Source organism: Doryrhamphus excisus, linkage group LG1 (genome assembly GCF_037039965.1).
Source record: "Doryrhamphus excisus strain RoL-2023G ecotype Guam linkage group LG1, RoL_Dexc_Guam_v1.1, whole genome shotgun sequence".
Lineage (NCBI taxonomy): Eukaryota > Metazoa > Chordata > Actinopteri > Syngnathiformes > Syngnathidae > Doryrhamphus > Doryrhamphus excisus.
In genome coordinates this window covers 23,852,852-23,874,527 of record NC_136357.1, presented here as the reverse complement: position 1 = coordinate 23,874,527, position 21,676 = coordinate 23,852,852, and the positions used below count along the sequence as shown (strand labels likewise).

General features: G+C 44.4%; 1 protein-coding gene across 7 annotated transcripts in view; it reads right to left on the bottom strand.

Annotated features, from left to right (window-relative positions):
• msi2b (musashi RNA-binding protein 2b) overlaps positions 1-21,676 on the bottom strand; it is a 274,616-nt gene that overhangs the window by 67,539 nt on the left and 185,401 nt on the right. For all 7 annotated transcript variants that reach the window (XM_058077481.2, XM_058077483.2, XM_058077480.2 and 4 more), the window contains exons 8-9: positions 16,411-16,493; positions 4,316-4,430 (exon numbers count right to left, since the gene is read on the bottom strand). In XM_058077481.2, coding sequence (XP_057933464.1) covers positions 4,316-4,430; positions 16,411-16,493 — 198 coding nt within the window. The remainder of the gene's footprint in view (positions 1-4,315; positions 4,431-16,410; positions 16,494-21,676) is intronic.

The following is a 21,676-nucleotide window of genomic DNA, read 5'->3' as shown; positions in this document are numbered from 1 at the left end:
TTTCAACTCAAGTGGAACGCACAACGTCGAACACTGATAGCAACGTACCAGTACCTTACAGTAGTAAGTATTTCAAAATACTTAGGTTAGTAGGTGTTCCCCCTTGGTGCCCAGAATTGCTGGCCCCAGGATCTCACAGCAGCAAAGAGTTTTGCCCCAAAGTTGCAGTGTTTTTTTCGGGTGTTTGTTGTGATAAAAGAGCATTGTAGTTTGCAAAACAACCCGTCCCCAGAGGCTGAACATCTCAGTCCATGTACGTTTTGTGAATGAAAGGTGTTTGCCGATGTTAAGGTTTCCTTTTCATTCCAATACTTGGCTGCAGTATCCTGGCTTTGGGGGAAAACATGTGGGAATTGTTGAGCACCATCCTTCGTGGTGAGTCATGAGAGATCATGGAAAGATCATGGAGAGACAATGGAGAAACCATGAAGAGACCACAGAGACACCATGAGAGACCATGGAGAGACCATGGAGAGACCATGGAGAACAACGGAGAGACTATGGAGAGACCATGGAGAGACCATTGAGAGATTATCATCACACATCTCGGTCAAAGTCAGCAAGGAAGCCATTTGATTGGTCAGTGCTACTAATGGGATAAAGCTGATTGGAGAGGCAATGGAGAGACCATGACAGACCATGGCAAGACAATGGAGAGACCATGAGAGACCATGAGAAACCATGGAGAGACCATGGAGAGACAATGGCGAGACCATGGAAAGACCACAGAGAGACCATGGAGAGACAATGGAGAGACCATGGAAAGACCACAGAGGGACCATGAGAGACCATGGAGAGACCAATGAGAGATTATCATCACACATCTCGGTCAAAGTCAGCAAGGAAGCCATTTGATTGGTCAGTGCTACTAATGGGATAAAGTTGATTGGAGAGACCATGAGAGACCATGGCAAGACAATGGCGAGACCATGAGAAACCATGGAGAGACCATGGAGAGACAATGGAGAGACCACAGAGAGACCATGAGAGACCATGGAGAGACCACAGAGAGACCATGAGAGACCATTGAGAGATTATCATCACACATCTCGGTCAAAGTGAGCAAGGAAGCCATGCATTTGATTGGTCAGTGCTACTAATGGGACAAGTCTGATAGGAGAAAATTATGACGATTGGCCAAAATATGCAGGGAAGTTGCGAGGCTGCCAGTAATTCATTTAGATTTTGTTGAATTTGCATGAGCTGGGGGTGCTGAGTGGTGGAGTGGTTAGTGCACAGGCCTCACAGCTAGCAAACCCCAGTTTGATTCCACCCTCGGCCATCTCTGTGTGGAGTTTGCATGTTCTCCCCGTGCATGTGTGGGTTTTTTCGGGATACTCCGGTTTCTTCCCACATTCCAAAAACATGTTAGCTTCATTGGCCACTCCAAATTGTTCATAGGTATGAATGTGAGTGTGAATGGTTGTTTGTCTATATGTGCCCTGTGCCCCTGTGGCCACCAGTCCAGGGGGGACCAAAGACAGCTGGGATAGGCTCCAGCGCCCCCGCGACCCTTGTGAAGATAAGCGGTACAAAATGAATGAATGCATGAACTGGTGTGATGGCGACGTGGTTGAATCCTACAGGCTCCGAGCCAAGCCTGCCATTGTGTTGGCCCGGTAGCGGCGTCTCTGCATGCTCTTATTAATATGCATGCTAATGTACCTATTTTATGGCTCACCAGCTCTGATTCACTTTAAAATCAATTATCCATCTGGCTCACCCCGATCTCGCTCAGGCTCAAATGTCTATTTATTTCAACAAACATACACAATAAAGATAAATGCCTCGATTAGACGCAGTAAACAAAGGAGCGAGGGAAGGCTTTAATGAGATTTGGCACAAAAGAAGCTTACACTTTCTTAAATAATGAGCCACGGGTCTTGTTTTCTTCTAAATGCAAATGATATAAAGGAATGTTTGGCTGTCCTTGTTCCAAATTCATTTAGATAAGAGCGTCTCTAAACAAGTTGGCTGTTAATATTCTTACATGAGCACATCACTGCCTCTCTGCCTCGTCCCAGCGGAGGAGAACAGTGCTCTCCTCTGCTGACTGACGCATTCATGCTTGACAAGTGCCAACAAGTTGCTTTAAAATACGCCGCCAAGATCACATGACAGCGTTGATGAGATAGACAGCCCAGCAACTGGTCAACGTTGATGTTGATGATGTTTTCTCATGTATTGTACAAGGAAGAGTCAAGCGTGGACTGCTCATGGAACGCTCTATGATAATGTCTATGATGACTTTTCTCTTTGCCATTTTTGTTATCTCAAATATTTCAACTGTTACTGGTCATTTTTTCTTCTCATAATATTCACACAATATAATAACTTCCCTACCTCAATCTCCTCAATCCCACCGACATACCTTCCATAGAGGAAGCAGAGTCTGAGGACACATACGTGGACAGTTCCATCACCGTGGCTGAGGTATCTGGGGAGGTCAAAATGCTCCTCGTGGCAAAGCTCCAGAAGTGGATGAGTTTCGCCCAGAATTCCTCAAGGCTCGGGATGTTGAGGGACTGTCTTGGGTGACACGTCTCTTCAACATTGCATGGAAGTTGGGAACAGTACCTTTGGATTGGCAAACCAGGGCGGTGGTCCCTCTCTTAAAGATGGGTGACTAGAGGGTGTGTTCCAACTATATAAATACATTTTATTTGTATAGCGCTTGCTGGGCATGCTGGAGCCTATCCCAGCTGACTTGGGGGGAGGGGTGGACTGGTCGCCAGCCAATCCCAGGGCACATCTCGACAAACAACCATTCCCACCCACATTCATACCTATGGACAATTTGGAGTGGCCAATTCTTACATCATACATTTGAACAATTTCCCATTGTAACATTCCAAACGCTGCTGGTTCTGCACTCGGCGGCATGGTTCCACTCCTCGAGAGTGGTTGCCTCACAGCCTGGCGGTCGCTGGTTCCATCCCCAGGTTTCAGCGCATTTCAGTCCAGTTCAGAATTCACACATAATTTCTAGTGAAATATGAGAATTTACCAAGAATACTCATATTCATATTTGGATATTAGATAAGAAAGTAATTATTGCGCTACCTGGTCCATCTAAAAATGCATGAATTTAGCCCAGCGTGCACCTGCTACAGGAGGGGGGTGGCGGTGGACTTCAGGTACTCGCAGAGTCTCATGCAATCAGCAGCATTTTTCTTTTGCTTTGGAATGAAAAAATACATCTTTTATGCGAGGGCAAATCCATTTGGGTGGGTGGCACACACAAATGATATGCATGGGAAGGGCAGAGAGAGAGGAAGAGTGTTAAATAAAAAGGGCCACAGGCACAGGCAGGATGGTAATGAAGAGGGGTGGACCAGCAGCTGAGGTCCCTGTAGATGAGATCTCTCCCTGACATGTGTGTCCCCTTCATTACCCATTAAGGGGGGGCACAGTGATGAATCCTTAATATGACATTACACCAATTTTCCTCTTCATTTAGCCTGCTAATGTGCTGGTCTGCTCCTATGGCCAGGGGCTGCCTGTACCAGACTCCACCAGAAATAGACCACAGTGGCCACTGGTGGCACACCTTCAAGCCGCCTAATTAGGGACGGCACTCAACTAATGGCCCTTCCTCGACAGCTTTGCCCAGGTTGAATCTTTTTCTCTGTTGCGAGGAAGCAGCGATGAGCAAATTCACGTCCTCGCTTCCCTTCAAAAGTGATATTGAACACGATTTCGCTTCAGAAAGGAGAGACTTTGCAGCAGCGGGGTGGATGATCCCAGGACCTCAGCCTTTCCAGCAGGTCCACATGCCGCGCTCCAAATGTCATATTTGCCAAGACACGGCCGGGCCGAGAACAGGAAGTATTACAAAATAAAAGCATGAAGACTGGAAGTAAGGCATGAAGAAAGAAATTAGCCAAACTGTCACGCTAGCGGATAGAGCGTGACGGTAGTCAATTAAGATTCAATTAAGATGAATAACCAAGCATGGAGTAATAATAACCACCAAACAGAGATGATTTGGAAAGGAATATGTTTTGAAAAACTAGGAAGGAGTGAAGCTGCAAAGTGGTGACTGCACACCGAAAAAGCGGCTGTCTGGACTTTATGATCTGCCATCGTCAACACAAAAGCAAAGCTAAGAGGTGAAGAAGACGTTAGCATCTGCACTGCAATCATCTATTCTCTCCAGGTGACACCCCATTGTGCTGTGAAAGCCATAACCACGTTGTTCTTTTATGGAGCCATTTGTGTGTGAAGAAGAGCATTTGCATTGTCTGTGAGACGGTGTGCGTGTGTGTGTGTGCATGTGTGTGTGTGTGCGTGCGCATGAAGATATAGGACTCACTCAGCATGCCCATTCCCAGCATGAAGGCATCCATGGTGTAGGGCAGACCCCTAGCTCGTCCTCGTGTTCCTGGCGGGAACATCACCTCCTTGGGCTGGGCCTTCTTACATTCTACCTATGTAGACACACACACACACACAAACACACACACACTAAGCATTAGAGTGTGTAGACACAAAAGCAGACAGACATGACAGGCTTGTCTAAGCTCTTGAAGGTAGTTTTCTATTTGACTTGCACAGCCTGCCATGTGTTCCCGTGGAGAAAAAACAAGACAGTCAATCCGAGCAGCTCACATTTTACACCTGAGGGTTCCAAACGTTTTCCGTCGAGGGCCATATAGTGAAAAGTGGAAGGATGCAACTTTGAAATTTTGTAAGGGTATGATCAATCCTTCCAATCTAATCAATCATTCCAATCAATCATACCAATTAATCATTATAATCAATCCTAACAATCCATCCTTACAATCAATCATTATAATCAGTTATTCCGATTTTAATAAATTATTCCAATCATTCTAATCAATCGTTCCAATCACTCTAATCAATCATTCCAATCAATCGTTCAAATCATTCTAATCAATCATTCTAATTATTCTAATCAATCGTTCCAATCATTCTAATCAATCATTCCAATCAATCATTCCAATCATTCTAATCAATCATTCCAATCATTCTAATCAATCATTCCAATCATTCTAATCAATCATTCCAATCAATCGTTCCAATCATTCTAACCAAAAATTCCAATCATTCTAATCAATCATTCCAATCATTCTAATGAATCATTCCAATCAATCGTTTCAATCATTCTAATCAATCATTCCAATCATTCTACTCAATCATTCCAATCAATCGTTCCAATCATTCCAATCAATCGTTCCAATCATTCTAATCAATCATTCCAATCAATTGTTCCAATCATTCTAATCAATAATTCCAATCAATCATTCCAATCAACTGTTCCAGTCATTCTAATCAATAATTCCAATCATTCTAATCCATCATTCCAATCAATCGTTCCAATCATTCTAATCAATCATTCCAATCAATTGTTCCAATCATTCTAATCAATAATTCCAATCAATCATCCCAATCAATTGTTCCAGTCATTCTAATCAATAATTCCAATCATTCTAATCCATCATTCCAATCAATCATTCCAATCAATTGTTCCAGTCATTCTAATCAATAATTCCAATCATTCTAATCCATCATTCCAATCAATTTTCCAAATTTCTCTTCAATCCTTCCAAGCATTCTCATCAATCGTTTCAATCATTTTAATCATTTTAATCTATGTTCAAATCATTCTAATCAATATATTCTAAACCACATACATATTAATATACATACAATTACATCAAATCGTTTACCACAAAGAGATTTCCCTACATATTATAGATAAAAACTTATGCGATTAAATGCAATTAATTCTGTGTTAACTATGGAGAAAATGTGATTAATCACATTAAAGTATGTTAATCTCCTCCATCCAACCCTGTCTTCTACCCTCCTGTCCTCCTTCACTACATCCTTAAACCTCCTCTTTGGTGTTCCTCTACGCCTCCTACCTGGCAGCATCCTTCTACCAATATATTCACTATCTCTCCTCTGGACATGTCCCAACCATCTCAGTCTGGTCTCTCTAACTTTATCTCCAAGGTTAGTGCAAGTCTCAGGGGCTGTAATAATGTTAAAAAACATATTCATGAAGGAGATCATAAATAGGGATTTCTATGCTTTACAAAAATCCATGTCTAAATAAGAAATCCTACTTCACGGAAATTGACAATTTATAGTCGGAGTCTGGAACCAATTAACTGCGATAAAGGAGGGTAATTCCGTCAAGACTCTAATTATGTGTTTAGTGTGAAGACTTTTGACTTGGTGGAACGGATGAATTGGATGTACATAATTTTCTTATGGGAACAAGGATTGGGTTAGAGTTCGCTTTGGTTAGAGTCAGAGAATCTGGAATGGATTCATGATGCTAGCCAAGGTTCCACTGCAGTAGTCATTAAAAGTCATCTAAATGTTACGTCTTAGAAATGACCACAAAGCTATGCTAGGATGAAATGCTGCAAGTAACCCATCATTTCATTGAAGGGAGATATCAGCATAACAACTGAGTCCAGACACTCAAATTCCACAGAATGGACAAGCAAAAGACATCATATTATGAGAAAGATGTTTTATGCCATATAAAGAAACCCCATTTTCAATAGCAGCAACCAAGAGCACTTTGATAAACAACACACTTGCCTCCCCCCTCCTTTGGTCGTCCTTGGTTTGATGCTCAGCTTGGACTTTGGAATGGTTGGGACGAGCATGTCTCCAAGAATTGTCAACACATGACGGGAGATTTCAGAGCTTTGGCATAGTAGCCGGGCAACAAATGCAGTCAAGCTTTGCCCACATCATGACAGTGTTTGATCGGTAGCCCCCCCAAGACAGAACCAGGTGTGAGTCATGCCTGCATGCTCTCAGACACCACTCTTTGATATTCAGAGAGAGGCTCCTTGTCATGGAGCAGCCCAGAGCCGGGATCTGGTGTGGCGTGGGTGTGTGGGTGTCCGCCTGCTTCAAACACTCAGGAGTGTGTGAAGGAGACGGCTGGGAGCTTTCAAGAGAAAACCCCGTCACAGAAGGAGAAAATAGACCATTCTGCGTGCTAATGGAGCACAACAAGGCTGCAGCAGTTGGGAACTTGAACCTTCAAATTGTTCTTAGGTGGAAGCTTTCACACACATCATCTGCAAAAAGCAGAGACGCAATCCTGCAGTCACCCACCCGGATCTCCTCAACACCGCGACCTTCAAGTTCTGTACATCAAAGTCATTTCTGCCAATGCGGCCCGACCTCTGACACCGCTCGCACAAGGAGACCACCACCTCAATCAGGTGGTCTGGTACCCCTGGTATGCTACAAATTATAAATAGCATGCTTGCTATGGTAGAAAATATGATGTGATGTTTGCATGTAGACCATTGTACTACAGTATATACCAGGGGTCTCAAACATGTGGCCCGCAGGCCAAATGTGGCCCGCATGACACTAGTTTGAGGCCCCCGCCTTGAAAGTTTAATGTTAGTGCGGCCTGCGCAAGTTTGATATGGATGCTGTATGGTATCATGTACCCAGAAAAAATTATTACCTTTGATTAATGTTCATGTTAAAGGTTAAATAGCTGTTAATAGTTATCCTCCCTATCCGTGTGGAAGTGGTAAGTTTTTGGCTATTTAAGTTTAAAGGAAATAACTTGAAGGCTACCCTTTAGGTCGCTAGCTCACTAGTTTGCGAGTTAGCATGTGTCTCAAGACCCTGCAGTTGCGCAATATGTTGTAAATAAAAAAGTATAAATGTGACTATAGTCGTGTTTTGTCATGTCTACAGGGCTCTAATAATGCTTTGTTAATTTTAATCTGAAAAAAAACATTGTCTACCCACCAACTATATGTGGTTTAAGTTTTTATTATTTGCCGTTTTATTATTATTATTATTATATTTATTTATTACTGATTGATTGATTTTCTTTATTCTTGATTTGTTTTTTATTTTATGTTGTGCAGAAAAATAAAAATTAAGATATTTGAAAACAGTGGAATGTTTTATCAGAGCTTTTATTGTAGAAAATCAGAACCACAGCATTGAAAAAGTTTGTATATTTTTCTGTTTTTAATAAATGCGTTTTTTTTTTTGGAAAACCTGATGTGGCCCAGCCTTGCCCAGACCCTAGCTCCAGTGGCCCCCAGGTAAATTGAGTTTGAGACCCCTGGTATATACGTATATGTATTACAGTATATTTCACTGTCACTGCCATGCTTTATACTGCTATTATACTGTAGTCACTATACTTGACTGAAACCCTCCCTGAAAAACTATATACTACAAATAATATGCCAACATAAATACATTTTTTTCTGTATTTAGAAGAAAATGTTTTTTTTTAGCATGAACAAAGAGACTAGAGAAAGCCTCCAGTTATGACCTTTTCAATCCATCACTCATACATATTAACCTTGGAGGTCAAATGCAAAGGTGTGGGCGACTTGGACTGGAAATGGCTGTCCTTCAGGGACAAGTGTTCGGTGTGTGTGTTTGGGGGTTGGTGGGGGTGGGGGGGGGGCACTGAGTCATGAAAGAATGCGTTAGACTGGCAGGTTGAAGAAAAGGAACTGTGTCACATTCATTGTGTTTCACATTCACTTCCACAGTCAAAGCAGACCGGATGGCTTGGAATGTGATACGGCAGCACGTGGAATGTGGGAGCGGAATTCATCAACACTTCTGCTGAAATAAAAAGAGATAGAAGTATTTGAAACCAACCAAAACTTGAATAAGAAAGTGAATGTACAGTACTAGTATATACAGTATATTCTGAAAGTTCTATATACTGTACTGCTACCTCTCCTGGACACTTCCATACCTCACAGGTATACCATCAGGACTAAGTGGCTTCCCACCCTTCATCCTTTTCAATGCTCGTCTCACTTTCTGTTTACCAATCTTTGCTACTTCCTGGTCCACAGCTCGACACCTCTTCTACTCTTCCTTCTCTCTCCTTTTCCTCATTCATCAACTCTTTAAAATACTCTTTCCATCTTCCCATCCCACTACTGGCATCTGTCAGTACACTTCCATTCCTATCCTTGACCCCCCTAACCTGCTGCACATCCTCCCCATCTCCGTCTCTCTGCCTTGCCAACCTGTAGAGATCCATCTCTCCCTGCTTCCTGTTCAACCTAGCGTACACGTCATCATAGACCTCTTGTTTGTTTTGTCTAGTTTTGTCTAGATTGTTTGTCTATATGTGCCCTGTGATTGGCTGGCCACCAGTCCAGGGTGGACCCTGCCTCCTGCTCGTATCATTCATATATCTATAGGTATCATTTATACGTCTATAGGTATAATTCATACGTCTAGAGGTATCATTCATACATCTATAGGTATCATTTATGTCTATAGGTATCATTTATATGTCTATAGGTATCATTTATACGTTTATAGGTATCATTCATATGTCTATAGGTATCATTCATATGTCTATAGGTATCATTTATATGTCTATAGGTATCATTCATATGTCTATAGGTATCATTCATATGTCTATATGTATCATTCATGTGTCTATAGGTATCATTCATACGTCTATAGGTATCATTGATATGTCTATAGGTATCATTGATATGTCTATAGGTATCATTTATATGTCTATAGGTATCATTCATATGTCTATAGGTATCATTTATATGTCTATAGGTATCATTCATATGTCTATAGGTATCATTCATATGTCTATAGGTATCATTCATACGTCTATAGGTATCATTGATATGTCTATAGGTATCATTTATATGTCTATAGGTATCATTTATATGTCTATAGGTATCATTCATACGTCTATAGGTATCAGTCATACATCTATAGGTATCATTTATATGTCTATTGGTATCATTCATATGTCTATAGGTATCATTTATATGTCTATAGGTATCATTTATATGTCTATAGGTATCATTCATACGTCTATAGGTATCAGTCATACATCTATAGGTATCATTTATATGTCTATTGGTATCATTCATATGTCTATAGGTATCATTTATATGTCTGTAGGTATCATTTATATGTCTATAGGTATCATTTATATGTCTATAGGTATCATTCATACATCTATAGGTATCATTTATATGTCTATAGGTATCATTTATAGTATGTCTATAGGTATCATTTATATGTCTATAGGTATCATTCATACGTCTATAGGTATCATTTATATGTCTATAGGTATCATTTATATGTCTGTAGGTATCATTCATACGTCTATAGGTATCAGTTATACATCTATAGGTATCATTTATATGTCTATAGATATCATTTATATGTCTATAGGTATCATTCATATGTCTATAGGTATCATTTATATGTCTATAGGTATCATTTATATGTCTATAGGTATCATTCATACGTCTATAGGTATCAGTCATACATCTATAGGTATCATTTATATGTCTATTGGTATCATTCATATGTCTATAGGTATCATTTATATGTATGTAGGTATCATTTATATGTCTATAGGTATCATTTATATGTCTATAGGTATCATTCATACGTCTATAGGTATCATTTATATGTCTATAGGTATCATTTATATGTCTATAGGTATCATTCATTCGTCTATAGGTATCAGTCATACATCTATAGGTATCATTTATATGTCTATTGGTATCATTCATACGTCTATAGGTATCATTTCAACTTCTAGCCAAGAAAATTTAGCAGACTCCATTGTCAGAATATTTTGCTTGAAATAAAAAAAAATTGTCATGATGATGATGATTGAAGCATGGCCGTGTAGGCAGTAGAGAAAGTACTAGCATGCTGACTGCTTGGTTGTGTAGGCAGTAGAGAAAGTACTAGCATGCTGACTGCTTGGTTGTGTAGGCAGTAGAGAAAGTACTAGCATGCTGACTGCTTGGTTGTGTAGGCAGTAGAGAAAGTACTAGCATGCTGACTGCTTGGTTGTGTAGGCAGTAGAGAAAGTACTAACATGCCGACTGCTGGCCTGATGAGCCTGATAAGGAGAGAGAAAAGCAAAGTAAACAAAGGAGAGAACATGCCCGGCCAATGGCAAGCACATTTGGATGGAGGACTGTCACAGGAGCATGATGTTTGTTTAGAAGCCAAACAATATCATCTCCCTGCGGTGTTTCCATATTGCCATGATGATGTCGACACATCATCATCATCATCATCATCAGGTTGATGTGAAATGACTTCCATCACTCGTGCAGATTGCAGCACCGTCTGAGCGCTCCTCAAATGTCCCCAAAGAAAGTTTATATCCTTCAGCGCTCAGAGCGTTCCACGTGGTGGTCTCCTCGTTGAAGTGGAAGCATCCTGTTACTTACATGGCCGCCTTCCAAGTGGAACCGACTCCTCCACACAGTGCCCCTTCTCCCTCATTAGGCACATGATGTAGCAACACTGTTCACCATTTCCACTGGAACAAAACACTCTATGTTTCTCTTCACGGCAACACAGCCAGCTCATTTTCCTCTTCTGGAGGTTGGCAGACCAAAATAGCCATAATACATTCACTCTATGGCTTTAATGGTTTGGGTACGAAAGGCATCTTTACAATGTAGGAATGCACACACACACACACACACACACACACACACACACACACACACACACAGGAAGGTGTAGTGAAGAAGTGTAGAAATGCTGCTTATCTAGAACACTCAGCAGCAGCGGAACTGATTGCCTTGCAGAGTTCACGTGCAACAGCTGCCAATTCACAACATGCCACTAATTAAAAGTAATTAAGTGAGGGGGGGCCTTGCTTAGGCCAACCACTGCTTTTGGGTTTGGTTTGGGCGTGATGCAATAACGCCATTGCTTCTGATCAGCAATGATTTGGCAGAAAAGATCACATTGCCTTTGTCTTTTTTTACATTTAGTCTGGGGACGCATCGAGAACCAGTGGTTAGCACGCAAGCCACACAGCTAAGAGACCCGGGTTCGATTCCCCGCTCTGTGTGGAGTTTGCATGTTCTCCCTGTGCATGCGTGGCTTCCCTCCCATTCCAAAAACATGTTAGCTTCATTGACCACTCCAAATTGTCCATAGGTATGAATGTGGGTGGGAATGGTTGTTTGTCTATATGTGCCCTGTGATTGGCTGGCCACCAGTCCAGGGTGGACCCCGCCCCGCCAAGACACGTGGGATAGGCTCCAGCAATCCCGCGAACTTTGTGAGGATAAGCAGTAGAAAATGAATGCAAAGTGAATTAATTAAATTAATTAAAGTGAATTAATGAGTTAATGTTTACCAAACACATGACATGGAGCTTTCTGTCACTAAAACATTTGGTGTTGTTTTGAAATATTTGGCATTAACATGAACACATCATAAGGGAGCGTCTGTAAAGTTCATACAGTAGAGCAAAACACTGGGCTAATCACCAGCCCGCTCACTTGGTCCAACTTTACAATGCTGACATGTGCACACACACACACACACACACTTTTCTAACTAAATCCACGTGCATTAAGATAAGTTAGTATGTTGAAGTCTTTAAATATTATTTACCAAAGAAATAGTCTCAGAAATGATATTTCTACTTCTATGATAGTAACATTTATGATGCATTAACAATATTGGTATTCAAGAATACATGAAGAGAATGAAATACATAATAAATCAAATAATGGACATGTTACATGAATCCATACAAATGAATTCCATGGATTCCTACTGCTGCTTTGAATGGAATGCGTGCCACAGTATCAGGGTGCAGTACTCCCTGGATTCCGCCTTAAAGGCCCTAAGACCATCACACTCACTCACAGCTTAGCCAGGTAAAGTGCTGCTGCGGAGGCCTGTAGATGACGCAGGTTGGTCCAGAGGCGGGACCGGCGTAGACGTCAGTGCGGCTCACGGCGAAGGGAGACAGCGTCTTCCCGAGCAGCGCCCTAATTTGAATTATGAACGAGGACACGCAGCGACAGAGAGGGTACAGCCCGGCTGCTACATTGGGGTGTTTGACCAACACACTTAAGGTTCACATTGACCCGCTGCACTTGGGCGGCCCGTGGGAGGATAGTGAAGGGGAAGGTGGGCTGCCCTACACGTGCATCGCCCTCTCAACTTGGGTGGATTTCTGTCTGCATCAATTATTCAAGAACCATCTTAGATAAGACTACTAGGGAGGATGGATGAGGTCTATTTCTGGATCCTACTTCATAAAGATGAAGACAGGAGGCATTTTTTATTTTATGTGCTGGTGCTTGAAGAACTCTCCTCTTTGCAACGAAGGCAACACCTGAAGGCTCTTTGAAAAATGCTCTCACCACACGCCACATCCTGTCCTTTGTGCACACATTCCCACGTGTCAGCACTTTGGAGACGTGAGAGCCCAGCTCATTCCCCGCATGCGAGGACATTTATCTTAGCGTTACCTTACAAGGGGGACTAAAGCCTCCAAGAAGGCCTGGCGGCCAGGTGGCACTTCTTTGACATGTGGCCCTCGCCTAATGATCCTGACTGCTTTGTTTCTGGAGCTTCCAGAACGCTAGCAAGGATTCAGCGTTTGTCTTTTCTATCCCCGTGGAAGCTGAAGCATCTTTTCAAGATGACAATTTCAGAAGACAAAGCTTGAAATGATTGATCAAGCACAAGGTCCTCAGGCCTCGTCTCCACAGAGCTGTGGGCTCCCGGCACCAGACCATCAGACAAGACGCACAGTCTGGTCCTCCTTGGAGAGACAATGAATGCGAGCCATTTTTTTTAATGAATAAAAGTAGCATGCTAAACCACAAAGCACAGGCAATGGACACATAGCTGGTGGATGGATTCATACTTTTAGAAAGCCAAACTTCAGACCATCAACTAACTAACTAAAGGAGGCTACTCTCCGCAAATGCATTAACACCCAACTGGAAGCCATAAAAACGGTCACTAGGTGGCAGAAGTGAATTTGATAAAAACTCAGCAAAGATCATGTGGATGGAAGAATCACACATGACAGATAGGAGGACGTCGGAGAGCGTGGGGGAGTGCAGACGGTCAGCATTGGGGGGCCTTTGAACGTGTGCGCACACACATGCACACATCATGCACATTTACATATACACATGCACACACACACAAACACACACATACGCACATACATGCATACATCATGCACATATACATGTACACACACACACATATACGTACACATACATGCAAACATCATTCACATATACATACGTATATGTACACATGCACACACACACACAAACACACACCCATACATGAACACATCATGCACATATACATGTACACATGCACACATGCACACAAACACACACACGCACATTCATGCACACATCATGCACATATACATATACACACACACATACATACACACCTACATGCACACATCATGCACATATACACATAGACACACACATACACACATCATGCACATATACATATACACATGCACACACACACACAAATATGCACACATCATGCACATATACATATACACACAAACACACAAACACATACATGCACATATACATATACGCACACACATGCACACATGCACACATCATATACACATGCACACACACACACACCCCGAAAGGGTTGTTTGGAAAAAGTGCTGGGAGTGAATGAGTTAGTAAGCAGAGGACCAATAGCTTCCATTTTGGGTCCGATAGCGTCACCATGGCATCCCATAGATGCAAAGGCTCCACCGAAATGTCACTGGCTGTCTTTTACGCACTAACACTTCACATGCACACCATGGGATGCGGCAGCCAAGCGTAGACGGCTGCGTGGCGGGGTCACGTGTGACCCGGCCTGGTCCCTGGTGAACGAGGTTCTACTACACCGGTCCTGTCCGTCAGACGGCCAGCCAGTCTGTCAAGTTGTGGAAAGGGCCAGAAGGGGGGGGGGGGGGGGGGCACTAGAAGCATTGAGTCCTTGTCCATGCACACAGCTACACAAATACACCAAGCTGGAAGTCCTAAATGTGGAGACCTCCCATCATCTCCTTCCACAAGGTGGACTGTAAGTCACATTTTAGGGCAACAAAGTCGGCATCAAAGCATTGAAATTGAACACGTCAAAGGCTGCGTGCTTTTATCTTTCAATCAATGAAATGATGGTGAAGCCATTATCTTTTAGTTATTATATTGCGACCCTCGTGAGGAAAAAGCGGTAGAAAATGAATGAATGAATGAATTATAGTTTGGTATTCAATTCATCATTTTTCATGAAGAATGTAAACATGCTCTGATTTCAGCCTGCTAAATGTTCATATTTGATCCAATGTCCTTACAGCTATTTTGTCTTGCAGATATTCACACAGCAGCTTTGGTAAAGTCTTCATGTTTGCTTCTTATTGATTTGCTCCGTCTGGGCCCAACCCAGGGGTGCCCGGACTTTTCCCCCCAGCGAGGGCCACATAGCGAGGGCAGCAATAACAAACTAACAACTAGTTGAGCATCGACAGACGGATTCCAGCCAGGTGATCCTTTCATTGTTACATATGTGTGTCTGTCTGTCAAGCGTCGTGGGATGCTGAGGTGTTCAAGCGCACTACGTATCTGTGTCAGATGACCGATAAGTTGACCTTTGATGAAAAATGTGAGAAACGATGGAATTCAGTTGTTTTTGGTTATTGTGCTCATCTTTAGAGCTCCACTGTATCCCTGCAGAGGAAAGTCCCACTCACTATCCCAAAGACATTTGGCTGCTAATTCAGCTGGACCATGGAAATAAAAGCAGCGTTACAGGGAGGCCTTAATCCCCAACTAATGAACTCAGCCTCTTCTGGCAACATCACTTGTGTGTGCTGGGAATCAGGGAGAGGGATAGGCTGCATCTCCTGTCCCCCCTGTCCCTCCTGACCCCCCTGTCCCACCTGTACCCCCTGTCCTTCTTGTCCCTCCTGTCCCTCTTGTCCCTCCTGTCCCCCCATCTTCCCTGTCTTCCCTGTACCCCCGTCCCTCCTGTCTCTCTTGTCCCTCCTGCCCCCCGTCCCTCTTGTTCCTCCTGTCCCTCCTGTCCACCCTGTCCCTCCTGTCTCTCCTGCTTCCCCTGTCCCCCATGTCCCCCTTGTCACTCCTGTCCCCCCTGTCGCTCTTGTTCCCCCATTCCTCCTGTCCCCCGTCCTCCCAGTCCCTCTTGTCCCCCTGTCCCCCTGTCCTCCTGTTCCCCCGTCCCTCTTGTTCCTCCTGTCCTCCTTGTCCCTCCGTCCCTCTTGTCCCTCCTGTCCCCCTGTCCTCCCTGTCCCTCCTGTCCCCCTTGTGACCCCTGTCCCTCTTGTCCCTCCTGTCCCTCCTGTCCCTCAGCCTGACAGCCACAACTCAGTCACACAATTTCACGCTCTGTGGCGGCTCCACACCACCGCTTTCCATTCCCTGACACCCGCACACCCACAGGTGGTGTGCACGTGTGCGTAGGTCTCTCTCACACACACACACACACACCTACACACACCCACACGCACACCAGCTATTAATAAAAATGAAATATTAATCCCTCAATGCCCACCAATGCAATTGAAAAAAAGAGTAGACTTACCATTTTATTATTGATTTCATGAAAATGAATGTCACAGACTTTCTCTACGATGTCTTCACTCTCAAAAGTTATGAAACCAAATCCTGTGCAGAGAGAAGCAAATGGGGGGGTCGGGGGTGGGGGTAGAGAAAAGGTGGGTAAGTTTCAATGGAATACACAACAAGGTGAATTATTATTATGATTATTATTATTATTAAATATTCCAGCATAGGTGATGCAGAGGCGTCTTTGTTCTCTTTCAGTGCGGTGTAAGACCCCTCCCACAAAGACAGGATGACAAAAAAGGGCACAGAGGACATTTCCTGAGCCAGGGTCCGACATGTATTTAGCCTTTTTTTCAGCCCCCCCGAAATGTGTGTGTACAAGCGGCACCGGTGCTGATGGGAATGGCGGCTCCAGCATCATGTGGCGCTACTTTGGGATTGTCATGCTACAAAAAGCCGGGGGGGCGGACACGTTGACGTCCGTCTTATGAACGTCCGTTTCTTTTGTCTTTTCTTTTCCCTGCAAGTCATCAGCCCAGGTGTGGTACATGAGCACCACATAGTACTGGAAGTACTACATAAGTACTACTGATAAAGGCTATGTGCATATTATACTCTGTAACAGCACACCACTCTATGTGAGTCATATTTACTGTCATAAATCAAACATGTAAATGTTCATGACGTGGAAACAACTCATCTAATGAGATCTTGTGAGAGCCATCGCCACTTTCCAGCTGAGACGGTGTGCCGAGCGAAGGGGGCGGGGGAAGGATGACGACAGGCGGGAACAGGAGGAAGATTCTTCTCCCGCTCAGCCCACCGCCATGCCAGCGCACGGAGCACTTTGACAAGCAACAAATCAAGCGCCAGGAGTCGTTTGTCACACTGGGCTGTGCGAGGAGGGAGGGTGTCTGGGGAAGGCGGGAGGGGGGGGGCATGTACGTGAAAGCAGGGAAAGGAGAGAAAGAAAAAGTGACAAGGGAAGAGGTTAGCCACACGGCCCCTGTCGCCACACTCCTTCCTGCAGCTACAGGCGGCTCCTCCATCAACTGACAAACATTTTCTACTGCGCCATTATTTCCACTCGGGTCAGGTCAGAACCACATCAACAGCGAGACCGGCGGCCCAGCTCTTCTGCACGTGGCCGCATCTGTTTCAGAGAACAACAAGATCTTCTGTGCTGCAAACCCACCCCCCAAAACACACACATACTGCCCTGCATCATCGTCTGTCCCCTAAACGACTCCCTAAAGTCCAGGACCTGCCACTGCACCGCGATCACACTTTCCATACTTTCAAGACGCTAACAGGCCACAGACTAGAAGCAATCGCCTTCATGCGTTGAAGCATCCACATGACCTCCACCAGGCCATTACAGAGTGTCACCGCTGACAGACGCACGGAGAGAGGTGTCATCACGCCCCCAATGAACAAGCCAAATGCGCCTCTGATAGGCTGGCTAATAATAGGTGTGGCTGAGGCTTGGACTGCACTCGCTCACACTTATTAGCTGCTCCGCCTCGTAGCTGTGCTCCGCCGCCGGGCAGGGAGCCCGCTTTCACAGCCTGATCGCACGCAGGGTCCCGACTGCCACCCTTTCAAATAAAGGGCTTTGGAGGGGGGGTGGTAACATGAGCCAAAGAAGCACAGGTAGGACGTCAGGCACAAGATACCTCGAGCTCACGGTCTATTACTTTATACCTGCTCGAAATAATGTGAAATACAAAAGAAATCAATCCATCATGATTCAGAAAACTGTGATTCATCTGATTCCATCTGACAGCTCGAAATATAATCCATGTGCCTCCTGATATCAAGCGTTAATATAAAAAAGCTTCACTATGTCACTACTGTACTTATTTGTACTTTGGCTTCAAACACCAACTTATTACTGACTTATTTTCACAAACTTACATTTCTTGTACAGCAGGGATGTCCTAAGGCCCAGGGGGGACCATTTCAGACCTATGGCTGTTCTTTATTAAGAAATACAGAAATTACAAGTGAACAACAGCAAAAAGGAGACTAATTATGTCCAAATATCTATACTTCCAACCAGCCATTTTCCTCCACTTATCCAGGTCCGTCCACCTCCTCCAGCTCCACCAGGAGGACACCAAGGGCAGCTGTGAGACATAATCCCTCCAGCATGTCCTAGGTCTGCCACGGGGCCTTTTCCTGGCTGAGCGTGCCCGGAACACCTCATCACGGAGGCTTCCGCACCAGATGCCTGAGCCACCTCAACTGGCTCCTCTCCATGTGAAGGATAAGCTGGACTCTGAGCCCCTCCCGGATGACTGAGCTCCTCCTCCTATCTCTCAGGGTGAGTCCAGGTACCCTACGGAGGAAACTCATTTCAGCCGCCTGTATCCACGATCTCATTCTTTCAGTCATGACCCAAGGCTCATGACCATTAATGAGGGTAGGAACACAGATCGGTCCACCACAACGGTCCGGTACAGTGACCAAATTACTGCAGAGGCTGCGCCGATCCCCCTGTCAACCTCACACCCCCCACCTTCCCTTAATAACAATAACAAGATCATGAAATACTTAAACTCCTCCACCTGGGGCAGGACCTCATTCCCAACCCAGAGGGAGCACTCTGCCATTTTCCGACTGAGAACCATGGCCTCTGATTTGGAGGTGCTGAGTCTGATCCCAGAAGCTTCACACTCTGATGCAAACCGTCCCAGTAAACGATGAAGGTCGCAGCCCAAGGAGGCCATCAGCACCACATCATCTGCAAATGAGATTCTAAGGCCCCCGAACCGCACTCCATCAACACCTTGGCTGTGGCTAGAAATTCTGGAAACAGGCTCGACTTAATGCTGGCAATGCGAACCAAGTTTCTGCGTACTAGCGCGCCACCAATCCCGTACTCCCGGAGCACCTCCCAAAGGACGCAGTGAGGACACGGTCAAATGGCTTTTCCAAGTCCACAAAGCACATGTAGACTGGTTGGGCAAACTCCCATGCACCCTCCAGCACCCTCATGAGGGTAGAGCTGGTCCAGTGTTCAGCGACCAGGCATTGGACCTCTTGTAGCAAAGGTTCGACCAACAGTCGTACCCTTCTCTCCAGCACCCTGGAATAGACTTTCCCAAGGAGGCTGAGGAATGTGATCCCCTATAATTGGAACACACCCTCCGGTCACCCCTCTTAAAGGTGGGGACCACCACCCCGGTCTGCCAATCCAAAGGTACTGTTGCCGACTTCCATGCAATGTCGAAGAGACGTGTCAGCCAAGACAGTCCCTCAACATCCAGAGCCTTGAGGAATTCTGGTGGAACTTGACCACACCCGGAGCTTTGCCACTGAGGAGCATTTTGACCACCCTTCAGACTCTGCTTCCTCTATGGAAGGTATGTCAGTGGGATTGAGAAGGGCCTTCAAGTATTCCTTCCACCGTCCGAATACATCCCCAGATGAGGATACGACAAAGTCAATCATAGACCTGCGGCCTAGGGTGTCCAATGATCAAAGCTTGCTAAGAACCTGAGAGAAGGACAAACAAGGGCAAACAGAAAGCGAACTGAAGACTCAGACGTAAATAAAATGGAGGAAATTGAGATGCATAGCGTCCGTGTTTATACCAATGCTCTTCAACCTTGTGGTGGAGATTACAAACAATATGATTCCATGTTCTTCCATCTTTTTATTTCACAGACGTACGTACAAATGCACCACGACCTGACGCCTTAGTACAGAAAATATCAGGCTTACCGTGATATCATTTCTTTTTAAAAGTCACGTCTCTCTCTCTCTCTCTCTCTCTCTCTCTCCCACTAATTGCTGGCAACCTGCAGTTCCAAATCCTCCTCCTCTGGATATTGTGCAAGATTATGCAGGATCAAACCCTCACCTGTCCTGTCAGGCAGACTGAACTGAACTGTTGCTACGTGTGCCCCGGCCTCCAAAGTCCCGTCTTTTTGTACCGCATGGAAGCAGACACCCACGGAACAGCGTGATGCCTTTGATCAACAGTTCCTTGTGCAATTACGAGACTTCCACAGCCCCAAAGGAATCTCCTTTCTACTGCCACAACTCTCCAAGACTACGGGAAAATATGGCAGGAGAGACACCTGAGGAATTAGGAGAAACAAGAAAATGCCACATTTCTTTGGTGTCTGTGACAAAGTGCGCTTGAATAAAACATGAGTAGCTGCCATAGCTATGACTATGTATACTGGGAAAACTCCTGGTTATCTACTGGTGACCATGCATAATATACACAACAGCAGCAAAAGGAAATCATTGTTTTAACGCCATGCTTAAACAATGCTACCAACTGTCGGGAAAATACGCTGGACCCTGGACCAAGATCATTCCATCATCCTTCCAGAAGGTCTGACTCTAACCCCATCAGCAAATCACATCAATCCAATTCATCTGCTGCACAAAGCTCAAAATCAGCATGTTGTCATAGTTGGACATGCATAGGAACGATGCTTGAAAGAATACATGAAGATTGGCGCTTGCTTGACCTCCACTGAAGATGTGATGCTTGACGTGAGTGAAAAATACATTTTTGTGTAGCTGAACAACCATTGTGTTAGTTATCTTACAGCTATTGAGCCTGTTCTCTATTCTTTTATTGTTAGAACTTGCCTTCCAAGAGGACATAATGTCTGTTTTGGTCAAGTAGTTTGTCAAATAAAGTGCAGTGGTTAGCGTGCAGACCTCACAGCTAGGAGACAAGGGTTCAATTCCACCCTCGGACATCTCTGTGTGGAGTTTGCATGTTCTCCCCGTGCATGCGTGGGTTTTCTCCGGGTACTCCGGTTTCCTCCAACATTCCACAAACATGCTGCGTTAATTGGTGACTACAAATTGTCCATAGGTATGAATGTGAGTGTGAATTGTTGTTTGTCTATAGTATGTGGCCTGTGATTGGCTGGCAACCAGTCCAGGGTGTACCCCGCCTCTTGTGTTGTCTATAAGTTGTATAAGTTATCTATATTCACCGTGATGAAGGAGCGATTCCAGTAGTTCCTTTTTTGTCTCTTTTCTCAAAGGAAAACTAGACTGGAGAATGGAACTGCCGGAGGGTGAGATGGGCGGCGTGGCTCAGGTGGGTGGGCGTCTCCCAACCTGAAGGTTATAGGTTCGATCCTGAGGAGGCATGTTGGCTTTAAGTGCCTTGGAGGTGGAAAAGCGCTACCCTAAAACCATTAGCGAGACCAACAGCCAATGACAGCCAACTATGCTCACAGACAAAACAAAGAGCGTAATTAATTAACGTCATGAATGGATGCCGTTTGACCAGGAACATCATC